The 19,120-nt window shown below is 44.3% G+C and overlaps 1 protein-coding gene and 1 long non-coding RNA gene across 9 annotated transcripts in view; one reads left to right on the forward strand and one right to left on the reverse strand.

The window, feature by feature from the left end:
- Positions 1-6,063, reverse strand: part of rtn4 (reticulon 4) — a 38,251-nt gene extending 32,188 nt beyond the window's left edge. For 2 of the 7 annotated variants that reach the window (XM_012963087.3, XM_012963088.3), the window contains exon 1: positions 5,554-6,032. In XM_012963087.3, the coding sequence (XP_012818541.1) occupies positions 5,554-5,929 (376 nt within the window). In that variant the 5' untranslated portion in view covers positions 5,930-6,032. Of the gene's footprint in view, positions 1-5,553 lie in introns of all 7 variants that reach the window. The other 5 variants (XM_012963083.2, XM_012963082.3, XM_012963089.2 and 2 more) reach the window with 5 other exon arrangements.
- Positions 6,064-6,225: 162 nt separating this feature from the next.
- LOC101732612 lies at positions 6,226-12,359 on the forward strand. 2 transcript variants are annotated; one of them, XR_004222854.1, is made up of 4 exons: positions 6,226-6,430; positions 8,908-9,070; positions 10,563-10,682; positions 12,061-12,359. It is a non-coding gene; the product is annotated as an uncharacterized LOC101732612 (long non-coding RNA). The 2 variants fall into 2 exon arrangements; XR_208658.2 differs by lacking the exon at positions 6,226-6,430 and adding an exon at positions 6,445-6,681.
- The last annotated feature ends 6,761 nt before the right edge of the window (positions 12,360-19,120 follow it).

Below are 19,120 nucleotides of genomic sequence, written 5' to 3' on the forward strand. Positions count from 1 at the left end.
AACAGCTTGTCACATTAACACCTCTTGGGAGTTTATTATTCGCAATGTTGCACTTACCCATAATAAACTGGATCCACGAGTGAGTGCCACACAGAGGCAGTGTGAGTGCCAGGGAATACCAGAGGTAGGAGGTGTTTATAGTTGTGCAGAGTGCCAGTCACTAGATGGCACACAGAAGTTCTTATTTATTTGTATTTATTTATTTCTTGTTTCTATAGCACCAACACATTTTCACAGCACTTTATAGGGATTATTCATCATTCACATCAGCCCCTGCACCAGAGGAGCTCACAATCTAAGGTCCCTATTGCATTTACACATATATAATGGTCAATTTAGTCAGAAGCCTGTGGAGTGTGGAAGTAAACCCATGCAGACATGGGGAGAACATACAAACTCCTTGCAGATAGTGCCCTGTCTGGGATTGAACCCAGGAGCCCAGCGCTGCAAAGCACAAGTGCTACTCACTCTGCCACCCTGCTAAATTCTGACACATTGACATGACACTTTCACTGAATTACCCTAACTGAAAAAAGCCCTGACTATTGAAAATTAGAAAATAAATCCTGTACAAAGCTGACCACCCCCACCCTCAATCTTCTGTACATACAAAAACTCTCAGGGCTTCCAGCACTTACCCAGTGAGCCCCAAACAGATTTAGCAAGTAGCCAGTTCCGCTTGTTCATGAGTCACACTGCAGCCCAGAGTATAGTTCACTAAAAGGTACCAAAGGTCCAATGCAACTGCCAAAGGCAACCTGGCACCGTGGGATTACTCACAGCCAATATGGAATTAAAAGCATTAGACCTGGAGCTAACAACACAATAACTCTTCATGGGGCAGAACTTAAACAGTTAAAAAAGGGGCTAGCTGACCTTTAAATTAACTTTTAGCATGATATAGAGAGAGGTAATCAGAGATAATTTGTACATGGTCTTCATTTTTTATTGTTTCTAAATGATTTAGCTTTTTGTTCAGCAGCTCTCCAGTCTGTAAAATTAGCATGTCTGGTTGCTAGGGTCCAATTTACCCTAGCAACCAAGCAGTGGTTTGAATAAGAGTGGAAGATGACTATGAGGGGGAGGGGGATCTGGACAGAAAGATAAGCAATAAAAAGTAACAACAACAATAACATTGTAGCCTCACACAGCTGTAGCTAGTGGACAAATCTGAAAACTGGAAAGGAGCAGAAGATAACAGCAATTCAAAAACTATTTTTTTTTTTAAAAAAATGGAAATCAAGCTGCTAAGAAAAGCACATTCTATGACATGCTCAAAGTTAAAGGTGAACTCCCCCTATAACAGTAGCAGTGTGTTGCTACTTTCTGCAGGACAAAGGATAATAAATGTGCTTTACTGGCCCGGGTGCAGATCTACAGAGCTCTGAGTTGAGTTTATGAGAAGTAAGCACCAGATGACTGAGTCCAAGCAGGACTCACAGTAACAAACATGGCTCCTTGAGAAGAGAAATGAAAAGCCTATAGAGAAGTGCTTGCTACAAATAAAAAAAACTTCAGCGCTCAAAAGCATTTGGGGAACACCTCCATTTATCCTTTATTTTTCCAATACAGCCCAGCTATCACCAGACTACAATTCCCAGAATCCTCCACTATATAACAAAGAGTGGAAGCAGGCTGGGTGCACGCCAATTCTACTAATCTCCCGCAGTACTCCAGTTCCCTGGTGCCAATCCTGAAGCAGGCTGGGCGCACCCCAATTCTACTAATCACCAACAGTGCTCCAGTTCCCAGGTGCCAATCCTGAAGCAGGCTGGGCGCACCCCAATTCTACTAATCACCAACAGTGCTCTAGTTCCCAGGTGCCAATCCTGAAGCAGGCTGGGTGCACCCCAATTCTACTAATCACCCACAGTGCTCCAGTTCCCTGGTGCCAATCCTGAAGCAGGCTGGGTGCACCCCAATTCTACTAATCACCAACAGTGCTCTAGTTCCCAGGTGCCAATCCTGAAGCAGGCTGGGTGCACCCCAATTCTACTTATCACCAACAGTGCTCCAGTTCCCAGGTGCCAATCCTGAAGCAGGCTGGGTGCACCCCAATTCTACTAATCACCCACAGTGCTCCAGTTCCCTGGTGCCAATCCTGAAGCAGGCTGGGTGCACCCCAATTCTACTAATCACCCACAGTGCTCCAGTTCCCTGGTGCCAATCCTGAAGCAGGCTGGGTGCACCCCAATTCTACTAATCACCAACAGTGCTCTAGTTCCCAGGTGCCAATCCTGAAGCAGGCTGGGTGCACCCCAATTCTACTTATCACCAACAGTGCTCCAGTTCCCAGGTGCCAATCCTGAAGCAGGCTGGGTGCACCCCAATTCTACTAATCACCAACAGTGCTCTAGTTCCCAGGTGCCAATCCTGAAGCAGGCTGGGTGCACCCCAATTCTACTAATCACCAACAGTGCTCTAGTTCCCAGGTGCCAATCCTGAAGCAGGCTGGGTGCATCCCAATTCTACTTATCACCCACAGTGCTCTAGTTCCCAGGTGCCAATCCTGAAGCAGGCTGGGTGCACCCCAATTCTACTTATCACCAACAGTGCTCCAGTTCCCAGGTGCCAATCCTGAAGCAGGCTGGGTGCACCCCAATTCTACTAATCTCCCGCAGTGCTCTAGTTCCCAGGTGCCAATCCTGAAGCAGGCTGGGTGCACCCCAATTCTACTTATCACCAACAGTGCTCCAGTTCCCAGGTGCCAATCCTGAAGCAGGCTGGGTGCATCCCAATTCTACTAATCTCCCGCAGTGCTCCAGTTCCCAGGTGCCAATCCTGAAGCAGGCTGGGTGCACCCCAATTCTACTAATCTCCCGCAGTGCTCCAGTTCCCAGGTGCCAATCCTAAGCAGGCTGGGTGCACCCCAATTCTACTAATCACCAACAGTGCTTTAGTTTCCAGGTGCCAATCCTGAAGCAGGCTGGGTGCAACCCAATTCTACTAATCACCAACAGTGCTCTAGTTCCCAGGTGCCAATCCTAAGCAGGCTGGGTGGTCACAATCTGCTCTGTGGTTACTCCTGCTTGCAAGGATAATGCCAGTATTAACAAGGAGCTTATAATGGGCAGAAATCCCTTCTCCTGGGCTCCCGTTCAGCTACAAAGCACTCTCTGTAGGAATATTTAGCTTTGTTTGGCAAGGGTTATTATTCCAGGAAAACTACTATAGCCAAATTCAATCTGAAATCCAGTATTTTAACCCCTTGTTAGTAGGTGGGCCCTACCCTGTATAAACAAGGATGCAGTTTGATGGATGGGGTGCTAGAGGTACATAAACATACTACATGCCTGAGTGCCACTTTGCTCTGGGCAGACTTATCAGATCCTTTCATTAGCTGGGACACACCAGATTTTTACTACAATCATTTGGCGCTGATTCTGACTAACTACCTATCACCAATGAAACCAATTATGAAATCCATCTGCGCTCGATATGGGGGGTGGGCTGACAGAGGAAAAAAAAAAAAAAAAAAAGACGCCATAATCTTGTGAAGAAGCAAAGTGATGGAAGAGCCTGACACCAGTCACACCCCCTAAACCCATGACTTCCTCCGAAATGAATCAGGTTTCTCTGAGCAGCTGGTACCAGCCGGACCCCACCCCATCTGCAGATGCCCGGCACGCACTCGCTTCCCACACTCCTGCCCCACAGCCGGGCACAGAGGGAAAGATAAATACTCCGACATTACGGCAGTAATGGGGCTATCAGGTGCAAATACCATTAGGGCCTTCACACACAATAAGGGCCCTAAGCCTAGTAACACTATTCACATACAATACATGCAAGTCACCATTCATAATCACAAAAAAAGGGGGACAAAAGCTTGGTAAATAAAGAAGAATAATATACATTCACCCTAAATGGGGACACATGCCCTTCACAAGAAGCAATGACAAAGCATCTGGTAAATGTATATAATGCTTCCCATTGCATTTTATTGGTAAGGAATGCGAGGGAGCAGTCACACTAAACGCAGGCCCAACATGCTGCTCTGTACGTCTGAGGCAACCATCATTGTTCAAGCTACGCAGCACTTTATAATACAAGACTAAATGTAAGGTGTTGTGGGTACTGGAAATTAAAATTCTCATCTTTCATCCTTTGGCTGAGGATTCTGGGAAGTGTAGTTTAAAAAAAAAAAAATCTGCAAGGCTAAAAATCTGGCATGCCTAAGCTTAGGGAATGTAGTTGCTTGGCACTCCCTTGAAATCTCTTTCCATGCCATAATGCCATTATTATAACAGCCTTCCATCATTCTTTTCTTATAGTTGGTGCCCTCTACATGTACCCACTGCCACCTTCCGTAGCTTGCCACTGGGCTCTCAGCATTTACAAAACTGTATTAAAATGGAGAGTTACCAGGCAGATTAAACACAGCACATCAGGGGAACTGCGAAAGCCCTATTACTGGAGGCAGGTAAATCCATACATTATATACATATGTTATATTCTACCTCCATCCCCCACATAAGGAATGAGGTCTCCCTAGAGTCCATACAAGCTGCATTAACCCCTGCAAAGCCACACGCAGGCCCTGTAACCCTATACAGCCTTCTGATTTTAAAAGGGGCCTCTGCCACACATCCCTTACTGAGGGCCTGACATTCTCACACAGCTGCTCTACACAGTGCTTTTTGGTCCAAAAACTACAACTCCCATCACCTCTTGGGATCCAAAGCATGGGAGTCATAATCCAACCACAGCTGGAGATTGCAAGTCAGAGATGCCTGCGTTACTGCAGGATGGCCAACTGGTTAAACTATAAGCCCCAAAACATGGCCAGACAGGCAGCTACTGGGAGGCCACAAATGTAGCACCCCTGCCCTAAACCTAATGAGCTCACCCAGCCTATAGGGGCCCTCAGATGGTGTATAAGCACAGATGGGCAACCTTTATCGCTCCACGTCATAGGACCATTAGCCCCCAGTACATTACAGTGATGGAGGTGGGTTGAGAGTTGCAGATCTACACGCTGTGAGCTGAAGCCCAGTGGATCCCATTTAGCCCACCCTGGCTGACACTCACCCACAGATCCGGAGGGATCCCATTTAGCCCACCCTGGCTGGCTAGGGCTGACACTCACCCACAGATCCGGAGGGATCCCATTTAGCCCACCCTGGCTGGCTAGGGCTGACACTCACCCACAGATCCGGAGGGATCCCATTTAGCCCACCCTGGCTGACTAGGGCTGACACTCACCCACAGATCCGGAGGAATCCCATTTAGCCCACCCTGGCTGGCTAGGGCTGACACTCACCCACAGATCCGGAGGGATCCCATTTAGCCCACCCTGGCTGACTAGGGCTGACACTCACCCACAGATCCGGAGGGATCCCATTTAGCCCACCCTGGCTGGCTAGGGCTGACACTCACCCACAGATCCGGAGGGATCCCATTTAGCCCACCCTGGCTGACTAGGGCTGACACTCACCCACAGATCCGGAGGGATCCCATTTAGCCCACCCTGGCTGGCTAGGGCTGACACTCACCCACAGATCCGGAGGGATCCCATTTAGCCCACCCTGGCTGGCTAGGGCTGACACTCACCCACAGATCCGGAGGGATCCCTGTATGGCGCTGCCGGCCTCTCTGGCTCCTCCATGGGGGCACTGGGCACGGCGGGGGAATGTGGTGCCACGCTGCCTATGGTGCCAGGCTCCTCATCTACCGGCGAGGGTTCCAGGCTGTCCTTCCAGGTCGGCTTGTCATCCTCCTCTTCCTCCTCCTCCTCAATGTCCCGGGCTGGGTAGGGTACAGTGAATGGCTTCTGGGAGAACTGGCCCGCTCCCCCGGTAAGATCCAGTACGTCATCCAAATCGTCCCATTGCCTCCTCTCCGGGTCGGGCTGCTGCCTCCTCTCGCCCGTCTCGTACGGATCACCACCAGGTCGGCTGGATGAAATCTCTGAGGATTGCTCTTCCATGGCGGGAGATAGGACTGGCTACACCCGGCAGCGGCAGAACTGAGAAGCTGCGCCTAATGTCGCCGGCTGAGAGAGAAGTGCGCCACCCGTCTGAGCGGCAGAAAGGAGGAGACGAGGCGGCGATAACAATACAGAGAGGGGATGGGGGGAGCGAGCTCGGGCACGGCGCCACGCCCTAGTGACTCACACTCAGCCAGTGCCAGTAACAAACATGGCCGCTGGCACACAGGCCGCCTCTCTCACTGACATTTGCTTCAACCAATCGCAACTTGGAAAACGAGTCTGCAGGTGGAACACAGTGTAAATAGACCGCCCATCTCAAGTAAAGGTGGAGGTTGCTGCAGAAACCAATAGTTCTGCCCTCTGAGCGACAACAAGTCTAACCAATAGCTGCTAGTTTAGAAGCGCATCTAGGAAGCTACAGACATGCTAAAAAAGGAACAAACGTTGCCGTTCTGGAGGCGAGTTAGAAAGTCTCTGAAATAGCATGCTGTTACCGGGGTAACTAGATTCCTGCCAATAAGAAGGGTCGCTTTAATGACTGATAACTCTGTATGCAATAGGAACAAGGGAATAAAGCAAGTGGGCGTGGCGAGGCAATCCAGCGGCCGGGGCACGGTGGTCCTGATGGGAGCATGTTATCGCTTGGCCGTGCCTTCCTGTGGCGGGGAGAGGCGCGCTACTGAGTCTGGCGACTCACGGACTCGTTATCCTACATTTACATAAGTGTTTATATTCCGACTGCGCTCTCGGTACATAGCGAGTATAATACAGATTAATGGCGTCTCACTATATAATTGTGCTGCAAGTTGAACAGATGTTCGCAGTGGGCCATAGTGAGGGGCAGAGGCGACTTACGATACCACAGTACCCAGCAGGGCGTGGCCTCCCCTATCTCCTTATTTAGTGTCAATATGAGGCGTCTGAGCGGTGGGCCATACCAATCATATAGGGGCATAAGGGTCTCCTACGTTTAATTGGATAATCAGTGTGTTTAGCCAATGAAAACGCACTTGCCCACCCCCTGACCACTTGCAATGCTCTTATACCCCAAAGTGTCAATTCTAGGCCAATTCGTGGTGGCACCTTCTGCCCTGGGGTAGGGAAAAGTGCCTTTGCCCAGGACCAGAGAAGGGCCCTGAGAGAGGCAATGGTCTGATCCATGTGCCACTGATGGGGGTGGTCAGCATTGGCTGAATGGTGGTCAGGTTTGAGTATAAATAGGCATAGCAAGGCATACAATTTAGTTTGCTGTTCCTTTTTCTTTGGGCCCCATTCTGCTTAAAGGAACGGTAACACCAAAAAATGAAAGAGCTTTAAAGTAATAAAAATATAATGCACTGTTGCCCTGCACTGGTAAAACTGGTGTGTTTGCTACAGTAACACTACTTTAATTTATATAATAAGCTGCTGTGTAGCCACGGGGGCAGCCATTTAAGCTGGAAAAAAGGAGAAAAGGCACAGGTTACATAGCAGATAACAGATAAGTTCTGTAGAATACAATAGTGTTTTATCTGTTATCTGCTAAGTGCCTGTGCCTTTTCCCCTTTGAATGGCTGCCCCCATGGCTACATAGCAGCTTATTTATATAAATTATAGTAGACTTTCTGAATTAAACACACAACTTTTACCAGTGCAGGGCAGCAGCACATTATATTTTAGTTACTTTTATACACTTTCATTTTTTGGTGTTACTGTTCCTTTAAGGTCCCCATACATGGGCCGATAGTAGCTGCTGATATCAGTCCCTTGGACCGATTCAGAAGCTAATCGGCCCGTGTATGGGCACTTCCGACGGGCCTGCCCGACCGATATCTGGCCTGAAATCGGGCAGGTTAGAAAATCTAGTCGCATCTGGGACCGCATCGGCTCGTTGATGAACTTTACCTATGCCCGTTGTTATAATACATTTGTTTGGCCCCAGGGCCAAACGATCGAATTACCCTGGACTCTCCCGATATCGCCCACCTGTAGGTGGGGGATATTGGGAGAAGATCCGCTCGCTTGGTGACATCGCCAGGTGAGCGGATCTGCGAGTGTATGGGGACCTTTAGAGGTAGGTCTTGGTATGGGGCCCCATGATTTCTGATGACAGCCCTATCAACTAACATGACAGGAGGTGGGGGGCAAATGGTTATAATTTATTGAAGAACATCATATGCTGCTTTTCAATAGTAATAATAGTTTATATATCATGGATGTCCAACCTGTGTCCTATGACTGCATCTAAGTATCAGAATTTTACTGGCATCCATTGAATGGCCCTGATTTCTATCATTTTTTTCCTTAGATCAAGAATAACAATAATAAAGGTCCCCACAATAGCATAATGTTAGTCTGAATTACACAGACCTGTTCTTATGCCAATGGCTGGTTACTGTGGATTGTTTGTGCTTTTGTGTCTACGGTAGTAAAGGAGGCTCAGAATTGCATGAGGTTGCTTAGTCCCTTTGTGCATTGTGGCATATAATGTCATTTAGTGATGTCAGACACAGGAAGACAGTGCTCATTTCCTAAGGCCACAGGAAGCTTATAAAGGAATGCTTAGATCACAAGTAGGCAGAACTACAAATCTCAACACAATCCCCATGCCTGGGTATTGGGGGTGGGGGATAATCATTCAGAAGGCGAGGAGGAGAGATTGCTTAACCTTTATTTAGACATTATGATACCAGAGGCCTGTGACTGTGCAACTTCCTACTAAAAAGAGAAGCAGCAATGAGCCTGCAGCCTGTGAGTCTCAGCTCTGACACATGCCCATTTCACATTTCTCTGTTCCTGATGCCAAGACTTATAGATTCTGTCTTAAACCAAGAGCAGTAATGGATATGTTAACATTAAGTGATTAATCAATGCCCTGAATAATAAAGTAGAAATTATATTTCATAGTAATGTATCATTGGATATGTTTGTATCTTGGGAGTTGAGGGGTTTATTATAACATTTCAGCAGAAAATAAGTGTTTCTTATCTTTTCAGTGCCTTAAATCAGGCAACCCATTCACAATAAAGCTGGACACAGGCCAACATTAACCAACATTTCAGCCACTCCAGAATGTGAAGGTTAGCCTATCCAGAATGATGTGCATGTGTAACACGTGTACCTGTTAATTCCACCCCCCAGGCGAATCCAGTCACTAAGGTAAGGAAGTGCCACAGCACCATGCTACTTAGTCCCTAGCACTGAATAATACTTGTACAGGTATCGGACCCCTTATCCGGAAACCCGTTATCCAGAAAGCTCCGAATTACGGAATGCCCGACTCCCATAGACTCCATTTTAATCAAATAATTCAGAATTTTAAAACTGATTTCCTTTTTCTATGTAGAAATAAAACAGAACCTTGTAATTGATTCCAACTAAGATATAAATAATCCTTATTGGATGCAAAACAATCCTATTTGGTTTAATTAATGTTTTATTGATTTTTTAGTAGACTTAAGGTATTGAGATCCAAATTACGGAAAGACCCCTTATCCGGAATACCCTTGGTCCCGAGCATTCTGGATAATGGGTCCTATACCTGTACATGTGCAGTAGAGTAAAATGAGAAATGTATACTATACTGATTTTACATTCTTTGTTAGTGCATTTGTTTTCTTGGCCTTGGCCCAAGGTAAAACTTAAGATGGGCATACATGGCCCAATCTACACTTGACTGGCTGGCCCACGGGCCAAAGGGACAGAGAGCGAATGAGAGGCTACACACTGCATGGCCACCTATTCGTCTGATTCAGTTCATACAATCAGTACAGCAGGAAGGGAAGAGTTGTGGCTGCACTTCACTTCCTCATCTGCTGCTGCACTCAACAACACAAGGGGGGTCATTTATCAACACTGGGCAAATTTGCCTGTAGGCAGGGCCCCTCCTGCCATGAGGCAAGGTGAATGCTACTAAATGGCAGAAATACCCTACCGTAGACAATACTGACAGCATTGTCTGTTTCTGTAGCCATGACAAGTAGCTGCTACTAGTAGCTCCAAGTTTCTTCACCCTAAGATGTGAGGGCAATAGCATTCTCTGCACTAGCGATGAGACCTGTTCTGACGCTAAAGTTGTAAGCACAGAGCGGGAGAAAGGGGGGCGGCGTTGGGACTGCTACCTCCGGAGCCCCAGAATCACTGCTGCCTGTGAGCAGTAACCCATGGTAACCAATCAAATTGTTGCATTCATTGTTCTACCTGCAGCTGGCTGAAAAAAGCCACTTGCTGATTGGTTGCTATGGGTCACTGCGCATGGGTGCCCAGTGTTGATAAATGAGCCCCACATTTTCAAACCTGCCTGATCCCTGGACCAACCAATACCCATAGTACATGGATATTAGTGGGGATCAGCAGACTACCATACACAGAGAGATTATAAACTAAGTTTTACATGATTTATGGCCACCTTTAGCATTTTATTTTGGCACCACCCATGAGTTAGCCTTTCCTTGTCCTTTAAAAGACAAGAACAGAAATATCATTGGGTTGTGTCTGTCAGGCACCCCCCCCCCCATCATTACAACTGCACTGTTAACCTTTTTTTCTGTAGCACAGAACCTAGGAACAAGGTCAGAGACTATAATCACTAGATGGTTTCTGCCAAGTAGACCCCCGCCCCTCTGTGATTTTCACTTTTCTCGTGTATTAGGACGAAGACAGATGGGGAGTTTTGCCGCCCGTGTGAAATCTCTTTTTCTGCAGGTAGAAAATACCTGCCCTCCCAGATCTGTTGGAATTACTTCATCTAAATCACTTCCAGTGATCTCAGGTAATTGCACAAAATGTTTTCGTCTGCATTTCCTCCTTGTCCCCTGAGGGAGAGGAGATTTCCCCTAGGGTGACAATGCACCCTACAAAGTGCCCTATTGTTTTGAGCAACTGTCGTGAGCGACCGCAGCTATTCCAACTCCACACTGCAACCAAATTCACAAGTGCAGTGAAATACATGTGTGCACCTCCTGTCTTTAGAGTATGAGCATCTATACTGCATTTTAGACCATAGCTGTGAAGATGAAGTATCAACCTTTGGCTCAGAACACAGAATGTAAGTTTGGCTTTCGCTATATCAGTCACACATGTTGCATTTGTTTTGTACAAAAAACAGGAAAAAGTGAGATGTATATCTGATTTCCATGCATAACGGTGAACGTTACAGCATTTCCTTGTGTGCTTTGCATGATTATCCTGTTATTTGCATGCCAGCAGAGCAGCTGAAGCCAACATTACAGTAACAATAGCAAAGTAAAATTTAACAATAAGCAGCACAGTTCAGTTGTAATTGCATAGAACATGTTGGCTTTCTGCAGCCCTCCTACTGAAGAGGCAGCGCTGATAACTAAAATTAAACTGACATTTTGGCTTCCTGGAAGTTTTTGTTCTTAAGCCATCTATACATTGGAAACTATCCAATAGTTTGGTCCAGGGCTAACAATTAGATTAAAGGGGGCTTATATTCATTTGGTAGAGGATGTCTTCTAATGCTGGAATGGTGGGACTTACATTCATTTGGTAGAGGATGTCTTCTAATGCTGGATTGGTGGGACTTACATTCATTTGGTAGAGGATGTCTTCTAATGCTGGATTGGTAGGACCTATATTCATTTGGTAGAGGATGTCTTCTAATGCTGGAATGGTGGGACTTACATTCATTTGGTAGAGGATGTCTTCTAATGCTGGAATGGTGGGACTTACATTCATTTGGTAGAGGATGTCTTCTAATGCTGGATTGGTGGGACCTATATTCATTTGGTAGAGGATGTCTTCTAATGCTGGATTGGTGGGACCTATATTCATTTGGTAGAGGATGTCTTCTAATGCTGGATTGGTGGGAAATTGTCTGATGGTGTTTTATTACTAAATTACAAATGCAGCATTAATATAGAATAAATTCTACTGAATAATAAGATTCTTACTACAGATGATCACCTACCCCTCTTCAATAAAACATATGATTATAGGGCCCATTTATGAATGGCTAGGCACAAGGGCAAGAGCGTTAAGGGTTTACAGCCCTATGCACTTATCACTTCCCTTATGCGCTTATGTTTCAGATTCTGTTCTTCTTTTTGGGAACCAAAATGTGTAACTGCACAACATATGCATTTCAATGAACCTGAAAATCCTTTCTCCGTTCTCTGTTTCCACAGCAATAACATCTGATGTTGCACACGCGGGTGCCATGCCTGTGCCAGCCTTCCTCACTCCAGTTCCCAGAGGACTTCTGGTAGTTATCTGCTTTGCGGCAGGTGTGATCTAATTCCCATATAGCCAGCTGTGCCATGTTCTGCAGGGATAACCTTAAATCCTGGTTTGTTGACCTGATTAGTAGTTCCAGAGGACACAGGCACTGATTCACCTCCTTACAGAATGTGTTAGTTTTACTCTTCATGTCTCCTTGTTACCCCTGAAAGGTGACTTGAGCAATAAAAATCAATTTAATACCAGATTTCTTGTGACCCACTTCTTTCCGATATAATCTCTGCTCTGCTTTTTGTGTGTGTGTGTTCTGACCTTCTACCACTCTCTCACCCTTTTCTTTCCCTATCAGCATTTTCATTTCCATCAGTTTCACCTTCCCACTGGTACCAGCAGTTGGAGTCCTTAATCCAGTGTACAAAAGAAAGATCTACCTGCACACAAGTTAATACCCAAATATTCTCTAAGGGCTCTGGCACACGGGGGAGATTAGTCGCCCGCGATTAACTCCCTGTTCGCGGGCGACTAATCTCCCCGAGTTGCCTACCCCTGCCATCCCACCGGCGAACATGTAAGTCGCCGGCGGGATGGCAGACGCGGCGGCGCGATTTCGCGCAAATCGCCCCGCCGATTCATTATATAAATAATGAATAATGTACCCCTGTTGTAAAATATAAGGATATAATAAGTCACCAAGACTTATAGGACCAAGACCATGACCATATAAAAGCACAAGACCAAAGGCTGAGTACTTTTTATGCAGGACATATCCTCATCATTATTTATTATAACACATATGCTTACTTGCCTTCTATAGGTGGCTATACACGCTACAATTACGATCTTTTACACCACCATCTGTCATGGGAAAGATCATTCGTCCACTCTACTAACATTAAGAGCAATTGCAACCATCAGATATGCAGGTAAAAACAAAGGAATTCTTTACCTGATGATTTAGCATTAACGTTACACCTTCAAAGGCGCCGGATACAAATTTTCAGTCCTTTGTTTTGTACAATAATATTAGTGCATGTATGGCTTCCTTATGCTATAGACCTTGAGATATATGACATTAAAGACTCTTGTTCTCTGTGATTGCCCTTAGGCTGTTCCACCTCTGGCACATTCTGTACATCTGAATGATACCAGCTGCAGTATTGTATTTTCCAGTCAGGTCACATCACCTGCAGTGATATAGCTAGTACTGGGCTCAATAGGCAAATGTAGTTAGGGGCTGCTATCACCCATGATATTCACACATATATTACATACATGTGTGGCAAGAGCATTTCTAGTCATGTCATTTAGGTACCTGCATGGGGACAGAATTGAAGACCAGTGCAATCAAACAAATCAATCTAACTTGTACATAACTGTTCAAATCTAATTGCTGATTGGTTGCTATGGGCAACATTACCGGTGATGCTGGTTTACACACTATAATAAATATACCCCATAGTGCCTTGAAACAACAGTAGTTCCCAAACTTTGGGCATGGGATCCCAAAATAGTTACAAGGGGGCCCAGCCTGAAGGTTAGTCTGGAAAAGATTTGGGGAGAATGCTTTCTGCTCTTCTAGATACACCTGATAAAAGTCGGGCCTCTATTGAAATGAAAAAGCCCAGGAACCACTACTCTGTATATAATATTCTAAAGATCTATAGATAAGCTCAGCAGAAGCTTCCCAGGAATGAAAGTAATAGTGAAATGTCTACTTAGCAAAAGAAGCCTTCCAAAGTATCTCTGTTTAAAACAGAACCAGCAGGAATAGTGTGTGGTGCTTGAGGGGACAATAATGTTGAAAGGTACAATTACACAGCTTGGGGAAAATAACAATAGACCCATCTGGGGGACCCAATGTATAGGGAACCAGTTGGGAGGCTAGTAACCTCTAGTTGCACATTGCAACATACTGTACATAGCAGTGTAAGACAGAAAATAAAAGCTGCATTTCTCCATACTATGAAGGAAGCTGACAGTGCTGTGTGCAGCCTTTAATATGTATAGTATACACTTTGCCCTACCAGTTATAAAATCGACTCACTAAATACATGTTCACAGTCGACATTTGATAGGCAGAAATACTGCCTTTGAAGTGCAATCCTGTTCATACAATGTGTAATTAGTTTTAAAATAACTCTGGGGAACTGTACATCCCAACAGGTCACCCTGGAAAGAATGCCAGTGCTATCATATCGATGGAATGAGTTTGTTCGGGATTTCATTAGGTGCATTCCTTATTCAAGTACGTCTTGTGACACTCATTGCTTACAAAGCAGCCATGTTGGTGAACTAGAACGTATTCAACAAACTAAAGCAATATCACAGTATGGAGAGTAAAGCTCCATTCTTTAACTTCAGTTCTGCATCAAGGAAATATATGTTTAAGCTTTATGGAAAGTAAACATAATTTCAAGCAACTTTGCAATATACACAGGGCCGCTGCTGGCCAAATGGGTGCCGTAAGCAGAAATTTACTTTTGTGCCCCCTCCCACAAATATTACGGAAGTAAAAATAAAATAGACATATATAGATAAATAGACAGTAGCCCCCACACACAGTGCCCCCAATTGCCTCATAGACAGTAGCCCCCACACACAGTGCCCCAAATAGAAAGTGCCCCCATACACAGTACCCCAATTGCCCCCATAAACAGTGCCCCCAATTGCCCCATAGACAGTACCCCCATAGACAGTAGCCCCCACACACAGTGCCCCCAATTGCCTCATACACAGTACCCCCCATAGACAGTAGCCCCCACATACAGTGCCCCCAGTTGCCCCCATAGAAAGTACCCCCAAAAGACCAAGTCATCGTCGGCGGCTCCTTCTCTCTTATGCCGCAGCAACAGGCACTTCTGTAAGGTTGCGCCTCGTCGCTGACGTGTGATGTCATACGCATGGGCGCAACCTTATAAAAGGGCCTGTCGCTGCACGCCGCCAACGATGACTTGGTCTGTTGGTGCCTTACGCAGACTGCATACACTGCGTATAGGGAGCGGCGGTACTGAATATACATCAATTAAAAAATATGCAGCCTTTTCATTATTTTTAATATAATAATAAGGTTTGAAACAGTTCCCCAAGCTTGGCCCCCTGTTCCCCTGCTGATCTGGCTGACTACTTTGAGACTCAAATAAAATGTAACAGTAGTCGCCTGTCCTCAGCCTGCCTTCAGCCTGCATCCTCCCAATCCCACAATTCCCTGCACACATAGGGGCTGATTTACTAAGACACGATTTCGAATCCGAATTGGAAAAATTCCGATTGGAAACGAACATTTTGCGACTTTTTCGTATTTTTTGCGACTTTTTCGTATTTTTTGCGATTTTTTTCGGCGTCTTTACGATTTTTGCGAAAGTTGCGCAAAGTCGCGATTTTTTCGTAGCGTTAACACTTGCGCGCAAAGTCGCGCCTTTTTCGTAGCGTTAAAACTTAAAAGGTGCGACGTTTCGCGCAAGTTTTAACGCTACGAAAAAATTGCGACTTTGCGCAACTTTCGTAATGGCTACGAAAAACTCGCGTTTTTACGCAAAAATCGTAAAGACGCCGAAAAAATCGCAAAAAATACGAAAAGATCGCAAAATTACTGATCATTACGAAAAAAACGCATTCGGCCCGTTCGTGGGTTAGTAAATGTGCCCCATAATGTCAATAATGAAAGGAACATCACAGCGCATGCATTGTGGGTTATGTAGTTATCAATGTTTTAGTGCCTCCTTCCTTACCAGCATGTGAAATGTATGTTTTTAGTTTATTTGTGCAGTAGACGAGCATATACAGTATTCTTGTGTGCACAGAAAAATATTTGAATGTTCTCCCCGAGTCTGCATAAGTGTTTTCTGGGGTTTTCCTCTCACACCCCCAAAAACATACAGTCAGGTTAATTAGCTCCTGATACAATTGGCCTTACTGTCCATGAATGTAAGAGGGACTTTAGATTGTAAGCTCCACTTGGGCAGGGACTACTGTGAATTAGGTATAATCTCTTTATAGGGCTGCAAAAATGCGTTGGCTCTATGTGTCGGAAATAAAGAATGGTCCCCCTTCTTACACGTACAGAGCAGTGACAAGTGGGCCTTAATGCCAAAACCAAGGTCTGTCTCTTACTGCTCAATGTGCAGCAATTGTTTGCTTTATTGCATTAATATTAGGAGCAGTAGCAGGCAGACAAGGGTTTTTTTGGACTATTGCTATTTTCTGCCCGATGGCAGTGGTGGTCAAAGCACCCCATATACCATTATCCTAAGGGCTATGTCTTACTTTAATCACTGGGGGTATCTAAAAGCCACCCACCCCCCTATGATTTTATCTTCCATTCCCCTTTAAGGAGGATGGATTCCTTGTAGCATTTATGTTTCCAGGGAATATATATGCTTATCTATAACCCATTTATTGCAACTAAAAGCCTGAATATTTAAGCAATTTGACATACACTCCAGCCTTTTAGTAATGCACAATTAAATCCCTTCCCTACATTCTTAACTCAATAAATTATTTTGACTTTATGCCAGACCATATGCACTCTAGGAAATCATGAGCAAAAAGAAACCTCCAGCTAAATTAAGACTTGTAGGCATGAAATGTGCATTATATAGTCCAGACTCCAAAGCACCAACAAAAGATGGTTATACCTTTCACCCATTTCCTCAAATGCACCTGTGTGCCTTGTTGCCATATTTTTATCTTCTAAAAACCTGCCTAGAAATTGGAGATCCTGCAGATGATCCAAGGAAAAACATGGAATAATAATACATTCCCATGAATCCTTCTATACAGATAGAATTATAATACAGAGCCACAAATTCCTCACCTTATTAACTGTATGTGGAAGCAGGAAATCAATCCTTATATGCTCCGTTGGTCAGCTATGCATGCAGAATGGTTTTATAGTATGGATACAGCCATTGGTCCATATCAACCCAAGGTACAGGACCATTGCTTCAGTCTTGTTAGATGTCAGCTGTCCATGATAATGGAGCACTGGCTTCCAAGTTAAAAGACAATATCAATAATTAAACAAGGCATTCTGTAAGATTATAGATACATACATCAGTGATTAAACAAACTATTGTAAATATTCCCAGATATGCTGATAGCACACAGGACATATTCTCTGCCTTTCTCTCTCATTTTCTGGCAGAGAAGTGCATTATTAGCACTGTTGCACGTTTACCATTTAAGTAAACAGGAGGTAACAGTGGTTTCCCCACTGACTGAAAATACACCTGTACTCAGGTGATGTATTTGTATCTTAGCATTGTTTATAGTTAGGCTGATTTTTTTTTTGTCTAAATATCCCACCTAAGAAATGATAATGTACCTGATAACGTACCTGTGTACAATGTATCTGAATTATGGTGAAAATATTAATAGGCCACTCTCTTTACTGATTTAGATTTTAACTCATTTAGATTCAAAGCTTTAGTTCTGTAAAACTGTAATTACAAATGTACCAGTCAGAAATGAGTCAGTCGTATTGTTCATCTTATTATCATCACAGGGAAGCTATTACTGTTTTATTAAGAGCTACCCAAAGTCATTTCTCTCCCTACTGTGGGTCAGACTTTAGGGTGCCCCAGTCCCATTCCTACCCATGGTTATCTCTTATTTCTCTCCCTACTGTGGTCCCTGTGGTGCTGAAGGTATTTAAGTCAATATGCACTCTTTGCACTTCCCTATAGCTGTGCTCAGCGCCGCTCAGCCCTTCCTGCCATTCTGAGTTGGACGCTACTGCGTCTATTGACATAGGGGATCCCTGGAACTACCACCACCTTCTGGCCAGGAGGTAGCTCCCCTTTTTCCTTTGTGCCCAGTGTCAATAGCACACTTGTCATTCACATGCTGAACACCAGTTGCCATTTTGTCAAATCAGAAGTGATTGTGATAGGTGCAGCACAATTGTAGAAGCAATGGCACCGGAATTTTGGGAAAAAAACACTGCATTGTGGAGAAAAACATGGCGATTGTATTCAAAATTACACTTTGTTGACTGCAGTGCGGACATACCTGAGCCCTATTGTCTATAAGGTACTTACTGTAGCACATGGAGTCTGTTCTGCACATATAAATACTGCCTTTGTCTGGAAAAACTAATCTCAATACTTTCCTTTCTGAATGCAGCATAAGCCATGGATTTAGGTTAATATTATGTAACAGTGTTCATAATTACTATTTTTAGCCAAATTCTCTTGAAAGCTGGACAAATTCGCTATATGTGTCTGAATTCAGTGGCTGAGGGCAATGAGAATTTGTCTTGGCTATTGGCCACAAATCTATGTGATTTGTTCATTATTTGCTTACTTGGTTAAAGGTTTGCTGTGTCTCTTTGACATCTTGCATTTCCTTCAAGAATTAAACCATGTTTTTTCTTTGTCAAATAGTACAGATTTGGTAACTGTTATCCAGAATGTTCAGGACTTTGGGTTTTCTGGATAAGGGGTCTTTTTATACTTTGGATATTCATACCTTAAGTCTACTAAAAAATATTTAAACATTAATTAAACCCAATGGGATTGGTTTGCCTCCAATAAGCATTAATTATATCTTAGTGGAGATCAAAGCTCAAAGGAGATATAAGGTACAGGTATGGGATCCGTTATCTGGAAACCCGTTCTCCAGAAAGCTCAGAATTATGGGAAGACCATCTCCCATAGGCTCCATTATAAGCAAATAATTCTAATTTTTAAAAATGGTTTTCTTTTTCTCTGTATTATTAAAATGATACCTTCTACTTTGTGCTAACCAAACCACAATTAATCCTTATTGTATGCAGAACACTCCTATTGGGTTTACTTAATTTTTAAATAATTTTTAGTAGACATAAAGTATGGAGATCCAAATTACAGAAAGATCCCTTATCTGGAAAACCCCAGGTCCCGAAGATTCTGGATAATGTGTCCAATACTGTACCTGTACTGTTTTATTATTACAGTAAGGAAATCATTTGTAAAAATTTTGATTATTGATTCAAATGCATTTGAGTATTGGAGATAGCCTTCCTGTAAT

The sequence above is a fragment of the Xenopus tropicalis genome, chromosome 5 (genome assembly GCF_000004195.4).
Source record: "Xenopus tropicalis strain Nigerian chromosome 5, UCB_Xtro_10.0, whole genome shotgun sequence".
NCBI lineage: Eukaryota > Metazoa > Chordata > Amphibia > Anura > Pipidae > Xenopus > Xenopus tropicalis.